The 15,371-nt window shown below is 38.6% G+C and overlaps 1 protein-coding gene across 1 annotated transcript in view; it reads left to right on the top strand.

The window, feature by feature from the left end:
* plbd2 (phospholipase B domain containing 2) overlaps positions 1 to 15,371 on the top strand; it is a 55,723-nt gene that overhangs the window by 23,660 nt on the left and 16,692 nt on the right. Inside the window, exons 5-6 of the mRNA XM_082174460.1 lie at positions 13,111 to 13,325; positions 14,728 to 14,822. Of these exons, the coding sequence (XP_082030586.1) occupies positions 13,111 to 13,325; positions 14,728 to 14,822 (310 nt within the window). The remainder of the gene's footprint in view (positions 1 to 13,110; positions 13,326 to 14,727; positions 14,823 to 15,371) is intronic.

Genomic DNA, 15,371 nt, shown 5'->3' with positions numbered 1-15,371 from the left:
TAGGGGCCAAGCACCGAAGGTGCGGGCACCTATTGTATCTGTTCCCGTTCTTATTATTATTATTATTATTATTATTATTATTCTTCTTCCGCTCTTGGAGTCTATGGCAGCCCATAGAACCGATTGCGGGAAAGTTGTTTTGGTTTGACATTCTGATAGAGGACATTCCCAACATTAAATACACCAATTTTGGTGTTTCTAAGTCATTCCCTCTAGCGCCACCACCTGTCCAAAATTTCACTTTTGTTTTGCTAATAACTTTTGAACCGTAAGGCCAATCAACAAAATTCTTTTTTCCTCTGATTCCTGAGCTCATGACGATTCGATTGCACCCTATGACGTCATTTGCCGTCATGAAAACATGGCCGCCATTTTGAATTATTCTCAAAACCTACTTTTTCGAACTCGTCCTAGACGGTTTGTCCGATTTGCACGAAAATTGAACCAGATCATCTTCAGGCAGTTCTGACAAAAAGTTATTAAAATCTAGTTGATTTGTCAAACCGTTTTCAATAAACGCTCGAACAAATTTTACGTAGCGCTTGCGAAAACAGTCGTAAGGCTGTATCTTCGCAACGCTTTATTGTATTCAGACCAAACTTTGTACATGTCATCACAAGCATGACCTGAGGCTACATGCTGCGTTTCGGCCCAGCGCCACCTACTGGTCCAGAGATATGAAAAATGGCTATTTTTGCTTATAACTTCTGAACAGTTTGTCCAAAAATCATAAAATTGGTCTCGTTAGATTCAGGGCGACATGCTGAGTCGACTGATATCCAATTTAACCATATTGGCCATTTTGACTGTCGGCCATTTTGAATTTTGTGCTAAAATGCTGTATTTTAAGAACGCATGAACGGATTGTTACGAAACTTGGTATGGGTCATCAGCACGATGTCCTGAAGGAGCCTGAGAAGTTTCGAAACAGCGCCACCTAGTGGTTAATCTTTTTATTCAAATGCTTATAACTTTGGGTGTGGTCGACATATTTTCACGAAACTCATCTAATTAGACTCCTGAATCCTTGCCGAGTCCTACGATACCAAACATGCTAGGTTTCGCCTTACGGTTTGTGTAGCGTTGTGATTTAGCGCTTAAAAAACATTTGGCTATATCTTCGAAACCGCTAGTCTGATCAAGACGAAACCACCGTCAGAAGTTTGGAAACATAGGTCGATAGCTATACGCCAATGCCCAAATGCGAAAATATTGATAGTAAGGGGTAGTAAAATCCAATCAAAGTCATGTGTCAGTCATTTTTTACGTGTTTTTTCATACAAATGTCTATAACTCCGAAGCGAATTGAGATATTTTCACCAAAATTGACACACATATGTATGGGCTCACTCTGAGGACATGTAAAAAAAATGGTGTGACTGAGCCTCTTGGTGGCGCTATAATAGAACAAAACATGAAATTCCCATTGACTTCAATACAGTTTTGTGAAATAAAATGCTATACTAAACAAATGCATTGGTGTTATTTAATGAAACTCAGAAAGTGCCTTCAGCACCATTTCCTGAAAGTACCCAACATATTTCAAGACAGCGCTACCTAGTGGTCAAAAGTTATAACAAAACTTCTAAAAATGCTAATAACTTTTGAATAAATCTGCCTATTGAAATGCCACTGGTATTAATAGATTCCTTGGGTCAAGCCGAGAACATAGAAACCAAGTTTTCCTTATTTGGCCTAATTTTCTGTCCGCCATCTTGATTTTCATTCAAAACATACATTTTCGAACTCCTCCTACACCGTTTGTCCGATTTTCACCAAAATCGAATCGTATCATCTCCAGACCGTGCCGACTAAAAGTTATCGATTTCGTCTCGATTGACGAAACCATTTTCGTATAGCGCAGCAGCAAAGTTGAGGCATGATGCTATAAACACTATTCAGGCTTTATCTCTGCAATGCCTTGACATATTGACACCAAACTTTGTATGTGTCATTGTCACTTCACTCTGACCACATCACATCAGTTTTGTAACTGCGCCACCTATTGGTAGAAAGTGATAATGCATTACATCATATTTTTATTTACTCTTTCTATGAATTTTCAGGCATTTTGCCTAAAATCCTCTTTAATGTCTTTAATTGCTCATTGTTGCAGTTGGTCTGACACTTTCAGCAATGTTGGCATGTCTTGTCATCTGATTGTGCTTGGCCCCGCTAAATGCTGCTTGCAGCTTTAATTATTATTATTAGGGGCCAAGCACCGAAGGTGCGGGCACCTATTGTATCTGTTCCCGTTCTTATTATTATTATTATTATTATTATTATTATTATTATTCTTCTTCCACTCTGGGAGTCTATGGCAGCCCATAGAACCGATTGCGGGAAAGTTGTAATGGTTTGACATTCTGATAGAGGACAGTCCCAACATTAAATACACCAATTTTGGTGTGTCTAAGTCATTCCCTCTAGCGCCACCACCTGTCCAAAATTTCACTTTTGTTTTGCTAATAACTTTTGAACCGTAAGGCCAATCAACAAAATTATTTTTTCCTCTGATTCCTGAGCTCATGCCGATTCGATTGCACCCTATATCGTCATTTTCCGTCATAAAAACATGGCCGCCATTTTGAATTATTCTCAAAACCTACTTTTTCGAACTCGTCCTAGACAGTTTGTCCGATTTGCACGAAAATTGAACCAGATCATCTTCAGGCAGTGCTGACAAAAAGTTATTAAAATCTAGTTGATTTGTCAAACCGTTTTCAATAAACGCTCGAACAAATTTTACGTAGCGCTTGCGAAAACAGTCGTAAGGCTGTATCTTCGCAACGCTTTATCGTATTCAGACCAAACTTGGTACATGTCATCACAAGCATGACCTGAGGCTACATGCTGCGTTTCGGCGCAGCGCCACCTACTGGTCCAGAGATATGAAAAATGGCTATTTTTGCTTATAACTTCTGAACAGTTTGTCCAAAAATCATAAAATTGGTCTTGTTAGATTCAGGGCAAAATGCCGAGTCGACTGATATCCAATTTAACCATATCAGCCATTTTGACTGTCGGCCATTTTGAATTTTGTGCTAAAATGCTGTATTTTAAGAACGCATGAACGGATTGTTACGAAACTTGGTATTGGTCATCAGCACGATGTCCTGAAGGAGCCTGAGAAGTTTCGAAACAGCGCCACCTAGTGGTTAATCTTTTTATTCAAATGCTTATAACTTTGGGTGTGGTCGACTTATTTTCACGAGACTCATCTAATTAGACTCCTGAATCCTTGCCGAGTCCTACGATACCAAACATGCTAGGTTTCGCCTTACGGTTTGTGTAGCGTTGTGATTTAGCGCTTAAAAAACATTTGGCTATATCTGCGAAACCGCTTGTCCGATCGAGACGAAACCACCGTCAGAAGTTTGGAAACATAGGTCGATAGCTATTCGCCAATGCCCAAATGCGAAAATATTGATAGTAAGGGGTAGTAAAATTCAATCAAAGTCATGTGTCAGTCATTTTTTACGTGTTTTTTCATATAAATGTCTATAACTCCGAAGCGAATTGAGATATTTTCACCAAAATTGACACAGATATGTATGGGCTCACTCTGAGGACACGTAAAAAAAATGGTGTGACTGAGCCTCTTGGTGGTGCTATAATAGAACAAAACATGAAATTCCCATTGACTTCAATACAGTTTTGTGAAATAAAATGCTATACTAAACAAATGCATTGGTGTTATTTAATGAAACTCAGAAAGTGCCTTCAGCACCATTTCCTGAAAGTACCCAACATATTTCAAGACAGCGCCACCTAGTGGTCAAAAGTTATAACAAAACTTCTAAAAATGCTAATAACTTTTGAATAAATCTGCCTATTGAAATGCCACTGATATTAATAGATTCCTTGGGTCAAGCCGAGAACATAGAAACCAAGTTTTCCTTATTTGGCCTAATTTCCTGTCCGCCATCTTGATTTTCATTCAAAACATACATTTTCGAACTCCTCCTACACCGTTTGTCCGATTTTCACCAAAATCGAATCGTATCATCTCCAGACCGTGCCGACTTATAGTTATCGATTTCGTCTCGATTGACGAAACCATTTTTGTATAGCGCAGCAGCAAAGTTGAGGCATGATGCTAAAAGCACTATTCAGGCTTTATCTCTGCAATGCTTTGACATATTGACACCAAACTTTGTATGTGTCATTGTCACTTCACTCTGACCACATCACATCAGTTTTGTAACTGCGCCACCTATTGGTCGAAAGTGATAATGCATTAAATCATTTTTATTTACTGTTTCTATGAATTTTCAGGCATTTTGCCTAAAATCCTCTTTAATGTCTTTAATTGCTCATTGTTGCAGTTGGTCTGACACTTTCAGCAATGTTGGCATGTCTTGTCATCTGATTGTGCTTGGTCCCACTAAATGCTGCTTGCAGCTTTAATTAGGGGCCAAGCACCGAAGGTGCGGAGGCACCTATTGTATTTGTTCCGGTTCTTATTATTAGGGGCCAAGCACCGAAGGTGCGGAGGCACCTATTGTATCTGTTCCCGTTCTTATTATTATTATTATTATTATTATTATTATTCTTCTTCCGCTCTTGGAGTCTATGGCAGCCCATAGAACCGATTGCGGGAAAGTTGTTTTGGTTTGACATTCTGATAGAGGACAGTCCCAACATTAAATACACCAATTTTGGTGTTTCTAAGTCATTCCCTCTAGCGCCACCACCTGTCCAAAATTTCACTATTATTTTGCTAATAACTTTTGAACCGTAAGGCCAATCAACAAACTTCTTTTTTCCTCTGATTCCTGAGCTCATGACGATTCGATTGCACCCTATATCATCATTTTCCGTCATTAAATATGGCCGCCATTTTGAATTTTCCTAAAAAGGTACTTTTTCGAACTCGTCCTAGACGGTTTGTCCGATTTGCACGAAAATTGAATCGGATCATCTTCAGGCAGGGGTGACAAAAAGTTATTAAAATCTTGTTGATTCGTCAAACCGTTTTCGATAAACGCACGAATACATTTTACGTAGCGCTAGCAAAAACAGTCGTAAGGCTGTATCTCCGCAACGGTTTATCGTATTCAGACCAATCTTGGTACATGTACTCACAAGCATGACCTGAGGCTACATGCTGCGTTTCGGCGCAGCGCCACCTACTGGTCCGGAGATATGAAAAATGGCTATTTTTGCTTATAACTTCTGAACAGTTTGTCCAAAAATCATAAAATTGGTTTTGATAGATTCAGGGCGACATGCCGAGTCGACTGATATCCAATTTTGCCATATCGGCCATTTTGACTGTCGGCCATTTTGAATTTTGTGCTAAAATGCTGTATTTTAACAACGCATGAACGGATTGTTACGAAACTTGGTATGGGTCATCAACACTATGTCCTGAAGGAGTGTGAGAAGTTTCGAAACAGCGCCACCTAGTGGTGAATTTTTTTTTTCAAATGCTTATAACTTTGGGAGTGATCGACTTATTTTCACGAAACTCATCTCATTAGACTCCTGAATCGTTGCCGAGTCCAACGATACCAAACATTCTAGGTTTCGCCTTACGGTTTGTGTAGCGTTGTGATTTAGCGCTTAAAAAACATTAGGCTATATCTTCGAAACCAATTGTCCGATCGAGACGAAACCACCGTCAGAAGTTTGGAAACATAGGTCGATAGCTATATGCCAATGCCCAAATGCGAAAATATTGATAGTAAGGGGTAGTAAAATTCAATCAAAGTCATGTGTCAGTCATTTTTTACGTGTTTTTTCATATAAATGTCTATAACTCCGAAGCGAATTGAGATATTTTCACCAAAATTGACACAGATATGTATGGGCTCACTCTGAGGACACGTAAAAAAAATGGTGTGACTGAGCCTCTTGGTGGCGCTATAATAGAACAAAACATGAAATTCCCATTGACTTCAATACAGTTTTGTGAAATAAAATGCTATACTAAACAAATACATTGGTGTTATTTAATGAAACTCAGAAAGTGCCTTCAGCACCATTTCCTGAAAGTACCCAACATATTTCAAGACAGCGCCACCTTTTGGTCAAAAGTTATAACAAAACTTCTAAAAATGCTAATAACTTTTGAATAAATCTGCCCATTGAAATGCCACTGGTATTAATAGATTCCTTGGGTCAAGCCGAGAACATAGAAACATAGTTTTCCTTATTTGGCCTAACTTCCTGTCCGCCATCTTGATTTTCATTAAAAACATACATTTTCGAACTCCTCCTACACCGTTTGTCCGATTTTCACCAAAATCGAATCGTATCATCTCCAGACCGTGCCGACTAAAAGTTATCGATTTCGTCTCGATTGACGAAACCGTTTTCGTATAGCGCAGCAGCAAAGTTGAGGCATGATGATAAAAGCACTATTCAGGCTTTATCTCTGCAATGCCTTGACATATTGACACCAAACTTTGTATGTGTCATTGTCACTTCACTCTGACCACTTCACATCAGTTTTGTAACTGCGCCACCTATTGGTCGAAAGTGATAATGCATTAAATCATATTTTTATTTACTGTTTCTATGAATTTTCAGGCATTTTGCCTAAAATCCTCTTTAATGTCTTTAATTGCTCATTGTTGCAGTTGGTCTGACACTTTCAGCAATGTTGGCATGTCTTGTCATCTGATTGTGCTTGGCCCCACTAAATGCTGCTTGCAGCTTTAATTATTATTATTATTATTCTTCTTCCGCTCTTGGAGTCTATGGCAGCCCATAGAACCGATTGCGGGAAAGTTGTTTTGGTTTGACATTCTGATAGAGGACATTCCCAACATTAAATACACCAATTTTGGTGTTTCTAAGTCATTCCCTCTAGCGCCACCACCTGTCCAAAATTTCACTTTTGTTTTGCTAATAACTTTTGAACCGTAAGGCCAATCAACAAAATTCTTTTTTCCTCTGATTCCTGAGCTCATGACGATTCGATTGCACCCTATGACGTCATTTTCCGTCATAAAAACATGGCCGCCATTTTGAATTATTCTCAAAACCTACTTTTTCGAACTCGTCCTAGACAGTTTGTCCGATTTGCACGAAAATTGAACCAGATCATCTTCAGGCAGTGCTGACAAAAAGTTATTAAAATCTAGTTGATTCGTCAAACCGTTTTCAATAAACGCTCGAACAAATTTTACGTAGCGCTTGCGAAAACAGTCGTAAGGCTGTATCTTCGCAACGCTTTATCGTATTCAGACCAAACTTGGTACATGTCATCACAAGCATGACCTGAGGCTACATGCTGCGTTTCGGCCCAGGGCCACCTACTGGTCCAGAGATATGAAAAATGGCTATTTTTGCTTATAACTTCTGAACAGTTTGTCCAAAAATCATAAAATTGGTCTCGTTAGATTCAGGGCAAAATGCCGAGTCGACTGATATCCAATTTTACCATATCGGCCATTTTGACTGTCGGCCATTTTGAATTTTGTGCTAAAACGCTGTATTTTAAGAACGCATGAACGGATTGTTACGAAACTTGGTATGGGTCATCAGCACGATGTCCTGAAGGAGCCTGAGAAGTTTCAAAACAGCGCCACCTAGTGGTTAATCTTTTTATTCAAATGCTTATAACTTTGGGTGTGGTCGACATATTTTCACGAAACTCATCTAATTAGACTGCTGAATCCTTGCCGAGTCCTACGATACCAAACATGCTAGGTTTCACCTTACGGTTTGTGTAGCGTTGTGATTTAGCGCTTAAAAAACATTTGGCTATATCTTCGAAACCGCTAGTCTGATCGAGACGAAACCACCGTCAGAAGTTTGGAAACATAGGTCGATAGCTATACGCCAATGCCCAAATGTGAAAATATTGATAGTAAGGGGTAGTAAAATCCAATCAAAGTCATGTGTCAGTCATTTTTTACGTGTTTTTTCATACAAATGTCTATAACTCCGAAGCGAATTGAGATATTTTCACCAAAATTGACACACATATGTATGGGCTCACTCTGAGGACACATAAAAAAAATGGTGTGACTGAGCCTCTTGGTGGCGCTATAATAGAACAAAACATGAAATTCCCATTGACTTCAATACAGTTTTGTGAAATAAAATGCTATACTAAACAAATGCATTGGTGTTATTTAATGAAACTCAGAAAGTGCCTTCAGCACCATTTCCTGAAAGTACCCAACATATTTCAAGACAGCGCCACCTAGTGGTCAAAAGTTATAACAAAACTTCTAAAAATGCTAATAACTTTTGAATAAATCTGCCTATTGAAATGCCACTGGTATTAATAGATTCCTTGGGTCAAGCCGAGAACATAGAAACCAAGTTTTCCTTATTTGGCCTAACTTCCTGTCCGCCATCTTGATTTTCATTCAAAACATACATTTTCGAACTCCTCCTACACCATTTGTCCGATTTTCACCAAAATCGAATCGTATCATCTCCAGACCGTGCCGACTTATAGTTATCGATTTCGTCTCGATTGACGAAACCGTTTTTGTATAGCGCAGCAGCAAAGTTGAGGCATGATGCTAAAAGCACTATTCAGGCTTTATCTCTGCAATGCTTTGACATATTGACACCAAACTTTGTATGTGTCATTGTCACTTCACTCTGACCACATCACATCAGTTTTGTAACTGCGCCACCTATTGGTCGAAAGTGATAATGCATTAAATCATTTTTATTTACTGTTTCTATGAATTTTCAGGCATTTTGCCTAAAATCCTCTTTAATGTCTTTAATTGCTCATTGTTGCAGTTGGTATGACACTTTCAGCAATGTTGGCATGTCTTGTCATCTGATTGTGCTTGGCCCCACTAAATGCTGCTTGCAGCTTTAATTATTATTATTATTCTTCCGCTCTTGGAGTCTATGGCAGCCCATAGAACCGATTGCGGGAAAGTTGTTTTGGTTTGACATTCTGATAGAGGACAGTCCCAACATTAAATACACCAATTTTGGTGTGTCTAAGTCATTCCCTCTAGCGCCACCACCTGTCCAAAATTTAACTTTTGTTTTGCTAATAACTTTTGAACCGTAAGGCCAATCAACAAAATAATTTTTTCCTCTGATTCCTGAGCTCATGCCGATTCGATTGCACCCTATGTCGTCATTTTCCGTCATAAAAACATGGCCGCCATTTTGAATTTTCCAAAAAAGCTACTTTTTCGAACTCGTCCTAGACGGTTTGTCCGATTTGCACGAAAATTGAACCAGATCATCTTCAGGCAGTGCTGACCAAAAGTTATTAAATTCAAGTTGATTTGTCAAACCGTTTTCGATAAACGCTCGAACAAATTTTACGTAGCGCTTGTAAAAACAGTCGTAAGGCTGTATCTCCGCAACGCTTATTCGTATTCAGACCAAACTTGGTACATGTCATCACAAGCATGACCTGAGGCAACATGCAGCGTTTCGGCGCAGCGCCACCTACTGGTCCGGAGATATGAAAAATGGCTATTTTTGCTTATAACTTCTGAACAGTTTGTCCAAAAATCATAAAATTGGTCTTGTTAGATTCAGGGCGATATGGTGAGTCGACTGATATCGAATTTTACCATATCGGCCATTTTGACTGTCGGCCATTTTGAATTTTGTGCTAAAATGCTGTATTTTAAGAACGCATGAACGGATTGTTACGAAACTTGGTATGGGTCATCAGCACGATGTCCTGAAGGAGCCTGAGAAGTTTCAAAACAGCGCCACCTAGTGGTTAATCTTTTTATTCAAATGCTTATAACTTTGGGTGTGGTCGACATATTTTCACGAAACTCATCTAATTAGACTGCTGAATCCTTGCCGAGTCCTACGATACCAAACATGCTAGGTTTCACCTTACGGTTTGTGTAGCGTTGTGATTTAGCGCTTAAAAAACATTTGGCTATATCTTCGAAACCGCTAGTCTGATCGAGACGAAACCACCGTCAGAAGTTTGGAAACATAGGTCGATAGCTATACGCCAATGCCCAAATGTGAAAATATTGATAGTAAGGGGTAGTAAAATTCAATCAAAGTCATGTGTCAGTCATTTTTTACGTGTTTTTTCATACAAATGTCTATAACTCCGAAGCAAATTGAGATATTTTCACCAAAATTGACACACATATGTATGGGCTCACTCTGAGGACACGTAAAAAAAATGGTGTGACTGAGCCTCTTGGTGGCGCTATAATAGAACAAAACATGAAATTCCCATTGACTTCAATACAGTTTTGTGAAATAAAATGCTATACTAAACAAATGCATTGGTGTTATTTAATGAAACTCAGAAAGTGCCTTCAGCACCATTTCCTGAAAGTACCCAACATATTTCAAGACAGCGCCACCTAGTGGTCAAAAGTTATAACAAAACTTCTAAAAATGCTAATAACTTTTGAATAAATCTGCCTATTGAAATGCCACTGGTATTAATAGATTGCTTGGGTCAAGCCGAGAACATAGAAACCAAGTTTTCCTTATTTGGCCTAATTTCCTGTCCGCCATCTTGATTTTCATTCAAAACATACATTTTCGAACTCCTCCTACACCGTTTGTCCGATTTTCACCAAAATCGAATCGTATCATCTCCAGACCGTGCCGACTAAAACTTATCGATTTCGTCTCGATTGACGAAACCGTTTTCGTATAGCGCAGCAGCAAAGTTGAGGCATGATGCTAATTGCACTATTCAGGCTTTATCTCTGCAATGCCTTGACATATTGACACCAAACTTTGTATGTGTCATTGTCACTTCACTCTGACCACATCACATCAGTTTTGTAACTGCGCCACCTATTGGTAGAAAGTGATAATGCATTAAATCATATTTTTATTTACTGTTTCTATGAATTTTCAGGCATTTTGCCTAAAATCCTCTTTAATGTCTTTAATTGCTCATTGTTGCAGTTGGTCTGACACTTTCAGCAATGTTGGCATGTCTTGTCATATGATTGTGCTTGGCCCCGCTAAATGCTGCTTGCAGCTTTAATTATTATTCTTCCTTCTTCCGACTGGGTGTCTATGGCAGCCCATAGAACCGATTGCGGGAAAGTTGTAATGGTTTGACATTCTGATAGAGGACAGTCCCAACATTAAATACACCAATTTTGGTGTGTCTAAGTCATTCCCTCTAGCGCCACCACCTGTCCAAAGTTTCACTCATATTTTGCTAATAACTTTTGAACCGTAAGGCCAATCCACAAAATTCTTTTTCCCTCTGATTCCTGAGCTCATGACGATTCAATTGCACCCTATGTCGTCATTTTCCGTCATAAAAATATGGCCGCCATTTTGAATTTTCCAAAAATGCTACTTTTTCGAACTCGTCCTAGGCCGTTTCTCAGATTTTCACGAAAATTGAACCAGATCATCTCCAGACCATGCCGACAAAAAGTTATGGAATTCAAGTTGATTCGCTTAACCGTTTTCGATAAAGCCACAAACAAATTTTACGTAGCGCTTGCGAAAACAGACGTAAGGCTGTATCTCTGCAACGCTTTATCGGATTCACACCAAACTAGGTACATGTCATCCCAAGCATGACCTGAGGCTACATGCTGCGTTTCGGCGCAGCGCCACCTACTGGTCCGGAGATATGAAAAATGGCTATTTTTGCTTATAACTTCTGAACAGTTTGTCCAAAAATCATAAAATTGGTCTCGTTAGATTCAGGGCAACATGCCGAGTCGACTGATATCAAATTTTACCATATCGGCCATTTTGACTGTCGGCCATTTTGAATTTTGTGCTAAAATGCTGTATTTTAGGAACGCATGAACGGATTGTTACGAAACTTGGTATGGGTCATCAGCACGATGTCCTGAAGGAGCGTGAGAAGTTTCGAAACAGCGCCACCTAGTGGTACATTTTTTTTTCCAAATGCTTATAACTTTGGGTGTGGTCGACTTATTTTCACGAGACTCATCTAATTAGACTCCTGAAAACTTGTCGAGTCCTACGATACCAAACATGCTAGGTTTCGCCTTACGGTTTGTGTAGCGTTGTGATTTAGCGGTTAAAAAACATTTGGCTATATCTTCGAAACCGCTTGTCTGATCGAGACGAAACCACCGTCAGAAGTTTGGAAACATAGGTCGATAGCTATACGCCAATGCGTATAAATATTGAAAATATTGATAGTAAGGGGTAGTAAAATCCAATCAAAGTCATGTGTCAGTCATTTTTTACGTGTTTTTTCATATAAATGTCTTTAACTCCGAAGTGAATTGAGATATTTTCACCAAAATTGACACACATATGTATGGGCTCACTCTGAGGACACATCAAAAAAATTGTGGGACTGAGCCTCTTGTTGGCGCTATAACAGAACAAAACATGAAATTCCCATTGACTTCAATACAGTTTTGTGAAATAAAATGCTATACTAAACAAATGCATTGGTGTAATATTACGAAACTCAGAATGTGCCAACAACACCATCCCCTGAAGGTACTCAAAATATTTCGAAACAGCGCCACCTAGTGGTCAAAAGTTATAACAAAATTTCCAAAAAGGCTAATAACTTTTGAATAAATCTGGCTATTGAAATGCCACTGGTCTTAATAGATTCCTTGGGTCAAGCCGAGAACATAGATACCAAGTTTTCCTTATTTGGCCGAACTTCCTGTCCGCCATCTTGATTTTCAGTCAAAACCTACTTTTTCGAACTCCTCCTAGACCGTTTGTCCGAATTTCACCAAAATTGAATCGTATCATCTCCAGACTGTGCCGACTAAAACTTATGGATTTCGTGTTGATTGACGAAACCGTTTTCGTATAGCACAGCAGCAAAGTTGAGGCATGATGCCAAAATCACTATTCAGTCTTTATATCTGCAATGCCTCGACATATTGACACCAAACTTTGTAGGTGTCATTGTCACTTCACTCTGACCACATCACATCAGTTTTGTAACTGCTCCACCTATTGGTCGAAAGTGATAATCCATTAAATCATATTTTGAATGACTTTTTATATGATTTTTCAGCCATTTCGCCTAAAATCCTCTTTAAATGTCTTTAATTGCTCATTGTTGCAGTTGGTCTGACACCTTCAGCCATGTTGGCATATCCTGTCATCTGCTTGCGCTTGGCCCCGATAATTGCTGCTTGCAGCTATATTTATTATTATTATTATTATTATTATTATTATAATCATTGCATGTGCGCTTAGCCTGTTCCAGATGGGAGGAGACCTGGAGGACCTGGAGTCTGCGCTCAACAGATCGAGCCGGACTCGCACCGTGGGCTCTGGCTCCTGCTCCGCTCTCATCAAAGTGCTTCCGGGCCGCCAGGACCTGCTGGTGTCACATGACACGTGGAACACCTACCAGTCCATGCTGCGGATCCTGAAGAGATACAGTCTCGAGTACCGCACATCTCCCACAGGCAAGAAATGTTCACAGACACATACACTCCTGTTTGTATCCAATATTATACTACATTGTAAAAAAACAGCAGCTGTGGTTGCCAGAAATGTACAGTAAAAGATACGGAAGCAACATTTTAGGTTTTATAGACTTAACTTAAATTTACAGTAAAAAAAACGTATTTCATTATATAATGTTAATTTACCGAAATATTGGAAGTTCCTATATCTGTTTTGTACCATTGTAATATGTTGACAACCACCAATCACAGTGGTGATGAGAGTCACATGATCAAACAAAGCTCATCGCAAACCGCTTTTCCACACGCTGAGGAAGTTAGTAGTAATATATAGAAGTGTCATACACACCACTAAACACCATCATGGTTACACACATGTAATTTAAAAAATGCAATAAACATTCATTTAACAACATTAAATGTAACATAAAACCCTAATGTACATAACTGATTAGAAAAAGCTAAGTAAAACTATGAAGAAACCTTAGTTATTTCAACAATAATTTATCAAATGTGAAGTGTCACGCAGGGAATTGTGGAAATGTCAATTTAAGGTTTTTCACTGTAAATTATACAATGATTTGTTCGGTCCCACTTTATATCAAGTGGCTTTAACTACTATGTACTAATATTGAAATTAATAATTTGATACAATGGACTTATTGTGTACTTATTGTTAGAATAGATCTACATAATTAAACTTCTCACGATTCGTTAATCTCGATAGCTGTAATAGTAAAAACGTATAATAGCTGTAATAGTAAAAGTATTCGAGAGAGTTCCACATGTAATGCTAGCTATTTCATGTGCAAGCATGTCAGCCAATCACAGCAGTGGGCATTTACACTGAAGTCTCACAGCCAATCACAGCAGTGGGCGTTTACAATGAAGTCTCACACAGACACGCCCCTTCAAACAAGAGCGTTCAAATCAGAGGCTAAAATCAGGCTAGGAAAAATGCCTTTTATTTCTAAATTATAAAAAAATTTGATCTTAAAAACATACTAACATTATAAGGGTACCCCAGGAAACATTATAAAATAATTAAATAATTCATGCCATGGGACCTTTAAACCTGCCCATACCAGCACACCTGTCCCTGACCTTACCCGTATCACACCTCAATAGCAGCAGAGTGATATAAGTGATTTATAATACAACATCAACACAATAAGTACATTGTACCTACTTTTCGATGTAAGTACATAGTACTTAAAGCCACTTAATATAAAGTGGGACCATTTGTTCTTTTTAACGTCCAAAAACGTAAATTTAACGGTATTGATAACTTTGATAATCAATTTTATAGTTTTTCACCGTAGCATTTGCCTTTTACCGTTAAAATCACGATAATTTTTTACAGTGTATATAATATGTAACGCATGCATCACTGTTCCTGCAGGAAAGGTGACTATTCCCGGGAAAACTCAGGTGTTTTCCTCCTACCCTGGCAGTATTTTCTCAGGCGATGACTTTTATTTGCTCAGCAGTGGTTTGGTGAGACTCTTTAAAACTATTATCTTGTTGGGTGGAGCAGTGTTTATTTCTCATTACACGGCTCTGTAGAATGCTTGATTCTGATTGGTCAATCACACATCCAGCCGTATAATATTCCCAGATAACAACAGAACACAGAAACACAGGCTCATCCGGGTCACTGAAGTCAGCAGCGCTATATACTCGCTAGGAACGTTTTTTCTTCGTGGAAGTTTAGCTTTTGGTGAGGTAATAAAATATTAAAACTCAGTCGAATCAATATGTTGTGTACAGTTATTTAATTATGCTTAATTTAATTATATTTAATCTGAAATCAATATCTCTGATCTCCATAATTATTAATGTGTTGAAATGCTGTGTAATAAGTGTTATGACTGTATACCGTATCTCTTAAATGTCCGTCTAGTTTGATCTCGCCGCTTAAACTGCTCTCTCCGCGGAGCTCTGCGTTTAAAGAGCTGATAACATATTTATACTCAGATTAATATTTCGGGTCTAATTATTTACTTATGTGGCAAGTATCCGTGTAATAAGAGGAATAATGTTCAT

The sequence above is a fragment of the Leuciscus leuciscus genome, assembly GCF_965113295.1.
Source record: "Leuciscus leuciscus genome assembly, chromosome: 7".
NCBI lineage: Eukaryota > Metazoa > Chordata > Actinopteri > Cypriniformes > Leuciscidae > Leuciscus > Leuciscus leuciscus.
The sequence above is the reverse complement of the archived record's forward strand: the minus strand, read 5'-3'. Positions and strand labels throughout refer to the sequence as shown.